Below are 13,339 nucleotides of genomic sequence, written 5' to 3' on the forward strand. Positions count from 1 at the left end.
TTAAAAACCATTTGAATTTCTACATATAGGTTGAGTATCCCTTATCTGAAATGCTTGGGGCCAGAAGTGTTTCAGATTGAATTTTTTTTAGATTTTGGAATATTTGCATTATACTTTTGGATTAAACATCTCAAATCTGAAACACTCTAGTGAGCATTTCCATTGAGCATCATGTTGGCACTCAAAAAGCTTTGGATTGTGGAGCAGTTCAGATTGTAGATTTTCAGATTTGGGATGCTCAGAATACAGCAGAAAAAACAAATGAAAAAAAAATTCTTTGAAACAGAGTCTCTCTTTGATACCCTTGAGTATCATGAGTGCTATGGCATCACAGCTCATGGCAACTTCAAACTCTTCGGCTCAAGTGATCCTCTTGCCCCATCCTCCTATTTAGCTGGGATTACAGGTGCCCACCACAACACCTGGCTATTTTTAGAGATGGGGTCTCACTCTTACTCAGGCTGAAAAATAAATTATTTTTGAGAGAACATTTTTAAAAATCTTTTTTAAATTTCTCATTAATATAAGTTTTATACGATTAGGTTACATTGTTTGTGTTTGTTAGGTAGCATCTGAGTTAGTGGAGTCCTTCATCCAGGAAGTGGGCCATATACCCCTACATGGTACCCGTTAGCTGGGAGCTTACTAAGCCCTTCTCCCCTTCCCCCCTCCTCTCTACTTGAATTTAATTGCGTTTTTCTCTTGTGTGGTCTTGTTTACCTACTAGTTTCAATTAGTGTTCGGTATAGGGGGTATTTGTTTTTCCATTCTTGAAATACTTTACTAAGGAGAATATTCTCCAACTACATCCAAGTAAATACAAAGGATGTAAAGTTTCCATCTTTTTTATGGCTGAATGGTATGCCATGGCACATAGCCCACATTTTTAATTAATGCAGGTCTTCTTTAATTTCATTCAATAATGTTTTGCAAGTTTTGGACTAGAAGCCTAGCACGCATTATTAAATTTAATACTGTTGACCACATTATTAATCCATTGTGGGTTGATGGGCACTTGGGTTGTTTCCACATCTTTGCAATTGTGAATTGACCTCCTATAACATTCAAGCACAAATGTTCTTATGATAAAATGACTTTTTTTCTTCTGAGTAGATACCTAGTAATGGGATTGCGGGATCAAATGGAAGGTCTACTTTTAGCTCTTTGAGAATTCTCCATTCTTCTTTTCATAAGGGCTGTATTAGTTTGCATTCTACCAACAGCGTATGAGGGTTCCCTTCTCTCCACACCCACGTCAGCATCTGCAGCCTTGGGACTTTGTGGGGTGGGCTATTATCACCAGGGTTAGGTGATATCTCAAGGTGGTTTTGATTCGCGTTTCTGTGATGACAGAAGATGATGAGCACTTTTTCATGTGTTTTTTGGCCATTCGTCTGTCTTCTTGGGAGAAGGTTCTATTTGTCCCTTGTCCAGTGATTAATGGCGTTGTTTATTCTTTTCGTGTTGATTTGCTTGAGTTCTTTGCAGATTCTGGTTATTAGCCCTTTGTCAGATTTGTGACATGTGAATATCTTTTCCCATTCTGAATGTTGCCTATTTTGCCTTTTTTTTTTTTTTTAACTGTATTCTTAGCAGCTGTACAGAAGCTGTTAAGCTTGATCAGGTCTTATTTATTTATTTTTGTTGTTGCTGCAGTTGCCAGTGGGGTCTTCTTCAAACTCTTTCCCAAGGCCAATATCATTAAGAGTTTTTCCCACACTTTCTTCTAGAGTTTTTATAGTTTTATGTCTTTGATTTAAATTTTTTATCCAGTGTGAGTTAATTTTTATAAGTAGTGAGAAGTACAGATCCAGTTTCAATCTTTGACATTTCTCCCAGCACCATTTATTAAATAGGGGTCCTTTTCCCCAGTGTAAGCTTTTGGTTCATTTGTCAAAGATCAGATAGTGATATGAGGCTAGTTTCATTTCTAGGTTCTATATTCTAGTCCATAGATCTATGTCTCTATTTTTATGCCTATACCATGCTGTTTTGATCACTATAGACTTGTAATATTTTAATCACTGTTTTTTTAATACCATCAAAATGATCAACTGCTTGGAAGTAAATTTAACAAAAAATGTGCAAGGCTTCTACTCCAAAACTTGCAAATCATTATTGAATGAAATTAAAGAGAACCTGCATAAACTGAAACACAAACTATGCTCATGGAGTGAATGACTCAGTTTTATTAAAAAGTCAAATATTTTCAAATTGATTTATGGATCTAATGTTACCCCCAAACAAAACAATAGCAATTTTTGTTAGAAATTAATAAGCTAATTGTAACATTTATATAGATATATAATGCATCAAGACAATCTTGTTGAAGACAAATACTGTCAAATATTAAGACTTATTATAAAACTACAGTAATTTAGACAGTGTAGTTTTGGCACACGATTTTAAAAGTTGACAAATGAGACAGAACAGAAAATTCAGAAACTGTCCAGTCTCCTGACTTACATTGAACATGATATTGCAGAGTGTGGAGGAAATAATGATGTATTTATTAAATAGTAGTAGAATGCATGCAGAAAAACAGAATCTTGATTTCTACTTCACATATTATCAAACTTCAGATAGATTTGTAGATCTCATTGTGAAAGTAAACAATAAAGCTTTTAGAAGGAAACATGGAGGCCGGGCGTGGTGGCTCACGCCTAGAATCCTAGTACTCCGAGAGGCCAAGGCAGGTAGATTGCCTGAGCTCATAGGTTTGAGATCAGGCTGAGCCAGCGCAAGACCCCATCCCTAAAAATAGCCAGGTGCTGTGGTGGGGACCTGTAGTCCCAGCTATTTGGGAGGCTGAGGCAAGAGAATGGCTTAAGCCCAAGAGTTTGAGGTTGCTGTAAACTGTGACACCATGGCACTCTATGCAGGCAACAAGTAAGACTCTGTCTCAAAAAAAAAAAAAAAAGAAGGAAACATGGACAAAATATCTTCATGTCCTTAGAATAGACAAAATTTCCCAAAAGAAGTTACAAAATCCATTAATAAGGGGGAAATTTTTATAAATTTGATAATGTTAAAATTCATATATTCTGTTCATTAAGAGACACCATTAAGAAAATAAAAATTGGCACCACCTGTGGCTCAGAGGGTAGGGCGCCAGCCCCATATACCAAGGGTGGTGGGTTCAAACCTGGCCCAGGCCAAATTGCAACAAAAAATAGCAGGATGTTATGGAGGGCACCTATAGTCCCAGCTACTTGGGAGGCTGAGGCAAGACAATTGCCTAGACCCAGCATTTGGAGGTTACTGTAAGCTGTGATGCCACAGCACTCTACTGAGGGCAATAAAGTAAGACTCTTGTCTATAAAAAAAAAAAAAAAGGAAAAAGAATTTCACATAATAGCAACCAACAAATTAATTCCAGAATACACTATATAAAGAACTCCTACCAATCAACAAGAAAAATTCAAACTTACTTCACAGAAGAAGATATCCAAATGTCCAATTTTATTAATCATCAGGAAATACAAATTAAAATCACAATGTAACCCTCTACATATCCACTAGAAGATTACAATGGAAAAGATAGGTAATACCTAGTGTTAATAAGGATACGGAGCAATTATAATTCTCAAAATACTGATAGAGGACACGTTGATTGGTATGATCACTTTGGAAAAATCTTTGGCAATATTTACCAAAGCAGGATACCTGTCCTAGGAGCTAGCCGTTTGCCTCATAAGCATATACATATCCAACAGAAAACACGTGTATGTGTTCATCCAAAGACACACACAAGTAGTGCTATTAGCAAAAGTCAAGTAAAGGAAACAAATATCCATCAAAGGTAGACTAGATAAATAATGATGACATGGTTGCATTATGGAATACTAATGAAAATAAACAGGTCATTATTACAAAAAGTACAATAGCAAGCAGTGAGAATAGTGTTAGGTGACAGAGGCCAGATACAGAAAGAGTTCATAGTAAATAATTGTATTCATGGAAAATCAAAAATGAGGCCAAACCAATATATGCTATTAGAAGTCAGGAGACACATTACTCGTAAGTGGGGGTACAAGATTGGCAGGGTGCAGGAAGGGGCTTCTGGGGTTTTGAAATATCCTGTTTGTTGAGACTAGGGCAAAAATCTTGGTGTCCCTTTAATCAAGGGCACAAAGGAGAAGAATTGGCTTCAGTTCAGAGGAAAATTGAGGAATGCAAGACCCTTTGCCAGCAATTCCCTGTGCAATTCTCCTGTGGGCTTTCTCCTGCCAGGTGGGAGGACTGACGGTGCCTAACCAGCCGTTTGGAGAAGCTCTCAAAGAGCCAGGCAAGGTCTTTGCCCATGTGCAATTTGATGGCATTATGGGCCTGTCATACCCCTCCTTGGCCGAGGACGGGATGACCCCAGTGTTTGACAACATGATAACTCAGAAACTGGTGGATCAACCAATTTTTTCCATCTACATGAGCAGGTAAGGCCTGTCACATCTGCCAGGTTATTGTTCCCTAAAACTAGAGGAAAACAACATGGTGTGCTGGATTTAACAGTCGAGAGACTTGGCTTGGCTGTCTTGCTTGATCTATGACCAGCTGGGTGATCTTAGAAAAAAACACTTAACCTCTCTGAATATTGAGGAAATGAGATTTGCCTCATAAAGTCGTTGTGAAAAGCACTCTGTAAACTCTACCATACTGGGTTTAATGTAAGGAATCTCTGGGATTTGGTTGACGGTGTCAATAAATATCAACAAATATCAAGCTCCTATCATATGCTAGGCATGATGCTGGACGCTGGGGACAAAAATGGAACAAAAAAGACAGTCGCTACAGTGAGTGAGGGGCCTGGGGAGAAGCAGAAAAAATTAAAAATGAAGCTAACAATAAAATAATTCCATGTTAATGGATAAAAAGAACAATGGTATATTCAAACAATGGAATATCATTCAACCTTAAAAATGAAGGAAATTCTGATGCACACTTACACTTACAACACAGATCAAACTTGAGGACATAGGCGTGAAATAAGCCAGTCACTAAAAGACACACGCTATGTGTTTCCACTTATAAGAGGTACCTAGAGAAGTACAATTCATAGACAGAAAGTAAAATGGTGATTGCCAGAGCCTGGGGATTAGGAGGTCAGAGGGGAGTTCTTGTTGAATGGGGATAGAGTGTTTCACTTCAGCAAAATGAACAAGTTCTGAAAATTGGCTGTAGAATAATGTGGACGTACTTACTATTGACTGTAGACTCAAAAAATGGGTAAGATGGTAAATTAGGCCATGTCCATTTTAACCCATTGTTTTAAAAAATTGCATACAGTAGTTGGAAAAGATCATAGGCTCACCTGAGTCTAGGCACTCTTGCCCGGAGTCCTGGCATCTTATCTTCCTACAGAGGAATACGATTTCTGACCTCTCTGACTCCTTCCTGGCGAGAACGGGCCTGCGCTCACCCTCTTTGGGCACAGTCCTGCTCCCTTGGGGCCCCTCTCCTACAAGGAGGGGTCCTGAGTTTCCTCTGTCACACTGTGCGTCCCCTCCAGCATGGCTGCTCTTGGGACCAGGCCTGTGCAGAACTGTGCATAAGAGAGGCAGTTTGTCTGGACGCCTCTACTTCCCTTCACAGAGAGTCCTTCGCCCCTGGCCGGGGAGAAGTGGGCTGTGAAGGGAACAGCGGGAGCTTTGCAGTCACACTGGCCTGGATTTAAATCCTACCACTTGGATCACTTCATCTCGCTGAGGCTCAGTTTCCTTGGAACATCGAAACAATAGTTCAACGTTAACTAGGTTTAAGCAGGCAAATGGCTAGCACAGTGCCAGGCTCAGGGGTCATCAACAAACGTTAGTTCCTGTCCCTGCTCCCTCTCTAAAACCACTTTCCTAAAATTCCTGCAAATATTCAGTTCCCTCCTGACTTTACTCCTCTGCCTTGCAGTGCCTTGCAGTTTTGTGTGTTTCCAATCCTTTTCCTCCTGATAATGAGCCTGTTTTATGTCCTGTTTCTTCAGAGTCCTGCTAAGTGCCAGAGCACAATCTGAGAAATCAATATGAATGAAAATAAATACTCAAGCTGTAGTAAGTCGTTATAAATTCAGATTAGCTTCTTTGCCTTAACACAAAGGATTGAATAACACAGAAACTCCAGACACTGCCACACCCATAGTTGCGAAGGTACTTTGGGAAAAAAATATCTTTTGGAGGTGGGGGGTTTATATGTACCCGGAATGGTTTGGGCCTTGGTTCTGAATGACCAGACCTGTTGTCCCCATTTCCCATCTTTACGACCTTTTCATTCAAGAAGCAGGAGGACATTCAAAAATTGTTGAGTGGAACTGTTTCATTGTGCCGAACAGGCCCAGACTAATCAACTTGCAGTAGTCAGAAGTCCTGGTCTCAAAGCCCAGGCTGCTATTTCTGCCTACTTCAGTACCCAGTGTGAGTGACCAGACCAAGCAGCAAAGGGTCCCAGCTGGGGTTCACCCTAGGGCTTTCCAGTGGCCCTTCCTTGACAACTTGCCTTTCTTTCCAGTACTAACCAAAAAGGTGGTAAAGGGAGCGAGCTGATTTTTGGAGGCTATGACCACTCCCATTTCACTGGGCGCCTGAATTGGGTCCCGGTCTCCAAGCAAGAATACTGGCAGATTAAGGTGGACAAGTGAGTATCCTCTATGCCATAGTCACAGGATGAGGGATGAATTCATAACAGACACCAGTCCAGTGGAAATCAGCTCAGTGGGACTGCTGGTCACCAGAAGAGAATGCAGAGAGCCGGTGGTGTGGGTTGGGAGTCTGGGGTGCTCAGCAAACGTGCAGAAAGGAGACAGGGGTACAACCTCCTTCCTTGGACTGCGGTGGGCCTTCAACCCAACGCAGCGAACACCATATACAGCCTGCTGCCCTTTGTTCTTTAACAGTAACACGCAAGACAAGGGCTGAGGGACATGGGGAATGCAAAGGTGAACTGACTCAGATTTTACCTTCACGACGCTTATCCGCAAGATGAGACACACATACAAATTGCCATCACGTAAACTGGAAGGTGGTCAGTGCTCCAAGAAAGGTGCCACCAAAATGGCCCAGCAGACAGGGCAAGACAGCTTCTATCCAAAGAACCTTCATGGTTTCGTGGAGGGGGTGGCATTGAAACTGAACCTGGAACCATGTACAGTATCTGGGCCTGGAACAATTGGGGAAGCGGACCAGATACCTGCTACTGACTAGTGCTGTACCAGGCAGTGCAGGGACTCAGGGAAGCGTATTTCAAGTTTCAGTTCAGCCGAGACTGAGTTCCTACAGATGTTAGGAATACAAAAGTATAAAAAGCCTGAATGCTTTCTGTCTACTGGGGGATTTTCAAACTATAGGGATTTACCTATTTATGGGTCATGACATCTTAGAAGATCATGATCTACATTTTTAAAGGAAACAGAATATAATAGAAAATACTTTGATGCACCTCAACTGTGGTTCAGTGTGTGTATCTACTGGTTCAAGAAGTAACTGTATTCCTTCTAAAGATATCAGTCCCCCCCAAATTGAGGAACACTCAGGTGGTTGGAAATGTGTTCCATATACTAAAGAATCCAACAGGGAGCAGGAGTTGCCTGGGAGCGGGAGAAGGGCTGACCACAACCCTTTGCCCTCAGAATCCGTGTGGGACGCTCTGTGATGTTGTGCTCCAAGGGCTGCCAGGCCATTGTGGACACAGGGACCTCCTCCATCACTGGCCCTTCTGACGACATCAGGCAACTGCAAAAGGCCATCAGGGCAGTACGCAGGAAAAATGGAGATGTGAGTGCCTGCCTGGGGTGAGGAAGGGTGGGGAGGAGAAGGGACAGGAGATCCAGGCCTGCTCTTGGGAGATAGGAAGCCTCTAAACGGAGCCTCCGTGTTGTGTTTTAGTATACTGTGAGGTGTAACAAACTCAAAGTCATGCCAGATGTCACCATCGTCATCAAAGGAGTCTCCTACACCCTCAAACCAACTGCCTACACTCTGCGGGTAAGAACTCTTTCCTTATTCTGTAAGTCACGGGGCCTACCCATGTGCCTGCAGCTTCCCCTTTTTAAAGGCAGCCGCCTGCATTTAGGCTGTATCCACCCCAAACCCCCTCCCAGCTCATCCTGCTCTGACGTGGCAGTCCCTCTGGGAGAGACACAGCTTCCCATGGTGGAAAGATCAGTGGGCTAGTTCAAGTTTCCAGTTGTGCCACAAAACAGCAGCACATTTTGGGCAAGCCATTTAAGGAGACCTTCCAATATTGCCACGTAGCATTTCTCAGCTGACAACTCACACTGGCGATGTTATGGACCCATTTTGCAGATGAGGCTATTGAGACTCAGAGAGATAAATAAATGGTTCAAGATATGAACCATTTAGGGAAGGATGGAGAATAAGTTCATACTTCTTTTAATACTCAAATTAGCTTTTCTCCTCAAGCAAGAAAATGTCTTGTGGCCTTCAATTCTCAAGTTTATAGGGTAAGGTAGAAAGAGAACTCCCAGGCATTTTGGACACCTATGAGCACTTCACACCACAGTTGGCCTGGATTTTCAATATTACAGTTCTTTGGCAGCACATTTGAACACACTAATTTTGTCAAAGGCCCCCTCCCTGGCTGGCGTTGGGGTGACTGCATCAGAATAGAGGTACAAAGGTGTAGACTTTAGCCTTCTTCTCCATGCCTTGGTCTCCATTAACTCCTTCACCTAGCCACCAAACAGAAATAGACACTCCAAAGAAAATGTTTGCTTTCAGATAGCACTTCAGGGTAAGTCCCCCACCTCCCGCACAGTAGGAATTCCAGAGCTGCCCCTGGGCACACCACACAGAGGACCAGCCGGATGTTTAGAAAGAGCCCTGTTCATCAGTGTGCACACCCCTCACCACCCCAGCACCTCACACTGTTCCACCTTCTCCCCCTGAGTCCCTGCCCACAACCTGCCCTGTGCCCAATACAGAGTAGCGCTAGGTCTTTCTCTTCCAGCAGATTTCAGACCACCTCGCTCCATCAAGGATGCAGCAATAACTTTGACTTTTTATTCCCTTCCTCTCAAGCAGGCTCCTGAGGCCTCTGCAGATTTTCCCATACCCTCATCAGTAATCTCAAATTTCAAATAGTTGTTGGAAAAACCACACCTGCCTGGGAGAGTACGGGTCTTTGCCAAACTACAAGTTAAAGTTGAGGGAGGTTACCCTCTTCTCCTAGATCAAGGGATGCCTACTGCCTTTTATTTAAAATAGGTTACTCAAATGTTTCTTCTCAGAACATCAAAAAGAGAATAGCCACGGCTAGCCACTTACAGAGTAATTTCTTTCCTTTAAAAAGAACTAAAACAAGCATTACTACAAACAAACAAACAAACAAAAAACAGGATTTAAACCAAGGTCTCCTAGCACCAAACCTTTTGCTTTTCCTGCCAGCAATACAGTTTCAGTTTTCAGTTGTAAAATGGTGGGGGAGGGTGTGGAGGTGGGAGTGTGTAAGAGATGCACAGTTCTCAAAATTGTAGAACATCGATACCCAAACCCACATGGATGAGCTTGAGCAAACTGGGGTCGTGAGATATGAAGCAGGAAGAAGAGCCCACCTACCAAAATGATAGGCCCCAACAGCTGTCTAAGACCACCACCACACAGGATAGCCTCTAGGCCACACTACTTCCTTCTTCCCCCTGTATGTCACCCAACAGCTGTCCAAGACCACCACCACACAGGATAGCCCCTAGGCCTCACTACTACCTTCTTCCCCCTGTATGTCACCCAACAGCTGTCTAAGACCACCACCACACAGGATAGCCTCTAGGCTGCACTACTTCCTTCTTCCCCCTGTATGTCATTTACATGTTTCTTTCTTCTCAATCCCAGGGAAAGAAGTTCTGCAGAACTGGATTTGAAGAATTTGATATCTCAGATGACGAGCCCCTCTGGATCCTGGGGAATGTCTTCATTCGACAGTTTTACTCAGTCTTTGACCGTGGGAATAACCGTGTGGGCTTGGCCCGTGCAGTTCACTAAGTAGAGGCCTGTGTCTACACCTGCTGCCTGACACCCCTTGGGGCTCTTGGATCGGGAGATTCTTTACACCTGCCAAAAAGTTGTTTTCCACAGAATGCTCTTGTTCCCAGAGTTGCGACTTTAATTTCCACAGTGCAGTGCTGCGCTCTGACACTCGCCCTGACGTCCACACATATGCACGTTCACAGTCTCACACACACTTCACATGGACGTACCACCATCATGATGGAAAAATAAGGTGTATGTCCATATTTTTTATTGATTTTTCTTAACTTTTTATTACGGAAATCTCCAAACATGCACAAGAAAGGGCTATGGGCCCCCACCTGCGTTGCTGACCTATCTACTTACAGCCAGACCTGTTTAATCTACACTGTCACCTGCTCCTCTCCCCAGCTCCACATACTGTAACTGGATTATTTTGATGCAAATTTCAGGCATCACATCATTTTGTCCCTAAATACTCCAAATATCCTTTAATATGCTATAAAAATTCAAATGTATCTCATTGTCTCACACGTGTGGCTGGGTTGGTTTGTTTGTTATATCCCAAGTGGTTGTAAACAACATCCGTGAGTTGCATTTATTTAAAATGTCTCTTAACTCTTTTCATCTATTGAGTTTATCACATTTGAAATTTTGCTGGTTGAAATCCAGAGGTGTCATCCAACATGGTTCTCTGAGCCCATCTTTCCTATAAAACGTTACTTAGATTTAGAGGTCTTGTTTTATGATGAAAGCACTTTATAGATGGTGCTGGATACTTCCCACTGTGTCCTTTGGGGGCAGATAATGCCTGGTGCCCCTCTATCACTAATGTTAAGACTGCTGAGCGGGTTTGGAATTGTCAGCCTTAATCACCTGTTACCAAGTTCCCTTCAGCATTTTACCTAACGAATTCGGCAGCCACAGGTGATCCTTAGTGAGACCCACCCTAGCATTAGGGGCTACAGACCAGGGGTTTTTCTCATTCTGTTTCTAATTCTGTATCTGTTAGTTGGAATTCTATAAGCATAACCTTTCCTCATTAACTATTTGCTTAGGAAAGAGGAAAACCACTTGGGGTTTTATTTCCCTTTACTTACCAGTTTTCAGAATGAGTTGGTGCTATAAAAAATCCCAGTGGATTTTAAACGTGTTCGTCCGTTTCAATTCACTGTAGTTTTTTTAAATGCTCAATTACCCCGTCTTTCGCCTCGGTGGCCTTCAAGTTAGTTCCTGTGAACTTTTCCAGCCCATCTTACACACTGCTGGCCCCATGTGGGGCATCAGCCATTGTCTCCAGGAGCCCTGGTTCCCTGTAGTGTGGGCACATATTTATTATAAGCAAAAAAATTTCATAGTACATAAGGGAAGAGGAGAGAAAGAGAGAACAAGGTGGCTGGGGACACCTTTGGGATCAGAGGACCCATCTTGAGGGGTCTGACACGGAATAGCCCGGTCTGAAGTGAATCCCCATTCTGATGGTATCTATTGCAACCAGGGACAATTTACTCTTCTCTCCCTTCCTTTAGCTTTTGCTTCATTCGAAATGGAAGTATCTTCAGCTTTTTTCTTATAAAACACGTGAGATTGCTCCCTAATCCTCCCCCTCAGGGAAAAGAACTATTATCATTTTGAAGTTATTTTATACAGACATTTTTCTTTGCACATGTAAACAGATAGAGATGGCTATTGGTAAGGAAATCTTTTTCTTTCTACAAAAAAAAAAAAAAAATCTTACTCTACAGTTTCCTCTCTAAGCTGCTTTTTCCATATGATAGTAGATTCTCTGTCTGTGCAGATGTTCTTCTAACATCTGCAAGGTGTCCGTTTATTTATCAAATCCTTTCTTAATGAACATCAGATTCACTTGGGGTTTCATTCAATCCAACGCCATAAATATTTATTTTATGCCAGCCGAGTGAGGCACTCTTAAGACTTGTAAGATATTGGGACAGGACCTGGCTGTCACGTTTTGGCAACAGGTGTTGTAAAAACACACCAGCCTGGCCAGGTGCAGCCACTCATACCTCTAAGCCTAGCATTCTGGGAGGCTGAGGTGAGAGGATCACTGAGTTCAGGAGTTCAAAACCAGCTTGAGCAAGAGACCTTGTCTCTACTAAAAATAGAAAAATCAGTCATCCCACCTACATGGGAGGTTGAAGCAGGAAGATCACTTGAACCTCAAGAAGTTGAGATTGCTGTGAGCTAGGCTGACGCCAGGCACGCTAGCCTGGGCAAAGAGAGTAAGATTCTGTCTCAAAAAACAAAACAAAATAAAACCCCCACTAATCTGAAAGTCAGATAGCCTAGATTTACATCTGTGCTCTGCCCATCATCAATTTGGTGACCTTGGGTAATAACTTCATGTCTCTGAGACACTCATCTCTGAGCTACTGGGGAGAATCGATGAGCTTAGCAGGTGGAAGCACTTGGCTCAGAATGTTTTAGCACCCGTTCTCCTGTGGGTGTCATGCTCAGAGTAGGTCATAGCTAACACACGTACAACATACACACAAAATTATTTTGTTTGGTTTTCTTTTAACTCTTGTTTTTGCCTTTTTAACCAAATTACTGCCTTCACCGTTGATTCAGAGCATTCTAATTGAAACAAGCTATCAAAGCAACACAGTAGAGCAGATAAAAACACAAGCTCTGGAATCAGCCCTGGACCTGACTCCTAGAACCAGCAGTGGGACCTCTGCACCTCATTTTGCTCATCTGTCAAATGGGCGTTACATAGTTAACTACAGGTGGCCCTTAAACAACATGGGATTGAGCTGTGCAGGTCCAGGTGTATGTGGGTTTTTTCCAATCAAAGGTAAATTGGAAGCACTATCTGTGGGATGCAAAACTCGCATATGTGGAGGGCTTTATGCAGGTTCTGCAGGGCTAGACATGAACATGCTCAGGTTTTGGAGTATGTGAAGGTCCTGGAACTAATCTGTACATACAAGGAACGATTGTACTTTGTGGAGTTACAGTGAGGATTCAATGGCATATTGCACGTGTGTAAGCAGCTTATATGCCTGGGCTCATCAGGGAACAGACCTTGACTTTAGCACAGGCAACGCTCATAAAATACAGATATCCCGAGGCTAAAGGGCTTTATGACTCTTCCTCCAAGACAGGGCACCTCAAGAGCCATTGTTAGCTAGCACCTCTTCAGCTTGCTCCCTACTGCTCACTTCTATGCGAGGCCTGCCCCTGGTGTGCTGAATGTGCTGTCTGGTGCTGTGTGTTGTCAGGGTACTCGAGGGGCTAGCCTCAGTCTGACCCGTGTCCTCCTTGGACATCAAGTCTACCCACACCAAATGAAGCATCTGCATTTTCCAACTTGCACACTTTGCTCCAAGGACTCCTTCTCCTCTGCTCAC

General features: G+C 42.8%; 1 protein-coding gene across 1 annotated transcript in view; it reads left to right on the top strand.

Moving 5' to 3' along the window:
• Positions 1-9,980, top strand: part of CTSE (cathepsin E) — a 15,957-nt gene extending 5,977 nt beyond the window's left edge. Inside the window, exons 5-9 of the mRNA XM_003792325.1 lie at positions 4,234-4,433; positions 6,493-6,618; positions 7,610-7,754; positions 7,866-7,964; positions 9,831-9,980. Of these exons, the coding sequence (XP_003792373.1) occupies positions 4,234-4,433; positions 6,493-6,618; positions 7,610-7,754; positions 7,866-7,964; positions 9,831-9,980 (720 nt within the window). The remainder of the gene's footprint in view (positions 1-4,233; positions 4,434-6,492; positions 6,619-7,609; positions 7,755-7,865; positions 7,965-9,830) is intronic.
• Positions 9,981-13,339: the final 3,359 nt, after the last annotated feature.

The sequence above is a fragment of the Otolemur garnettii genome, unplaced genomic scaffold (genome assembly GCF_000181295.1).
Source record: "Otolemur garnettii isolate 467f Iridium unplaced genomic scaffold, OtoGar3 scaffold00055, whole genome shotgun sequence".
In the NCBI taxonomy this organism is placed as follows: domain Eukaryota; kingdom Metazoa; phylum Chordata; class Mammalia; order Primates; family Galagidae; genus Otolemur; species Otolemur garnettii.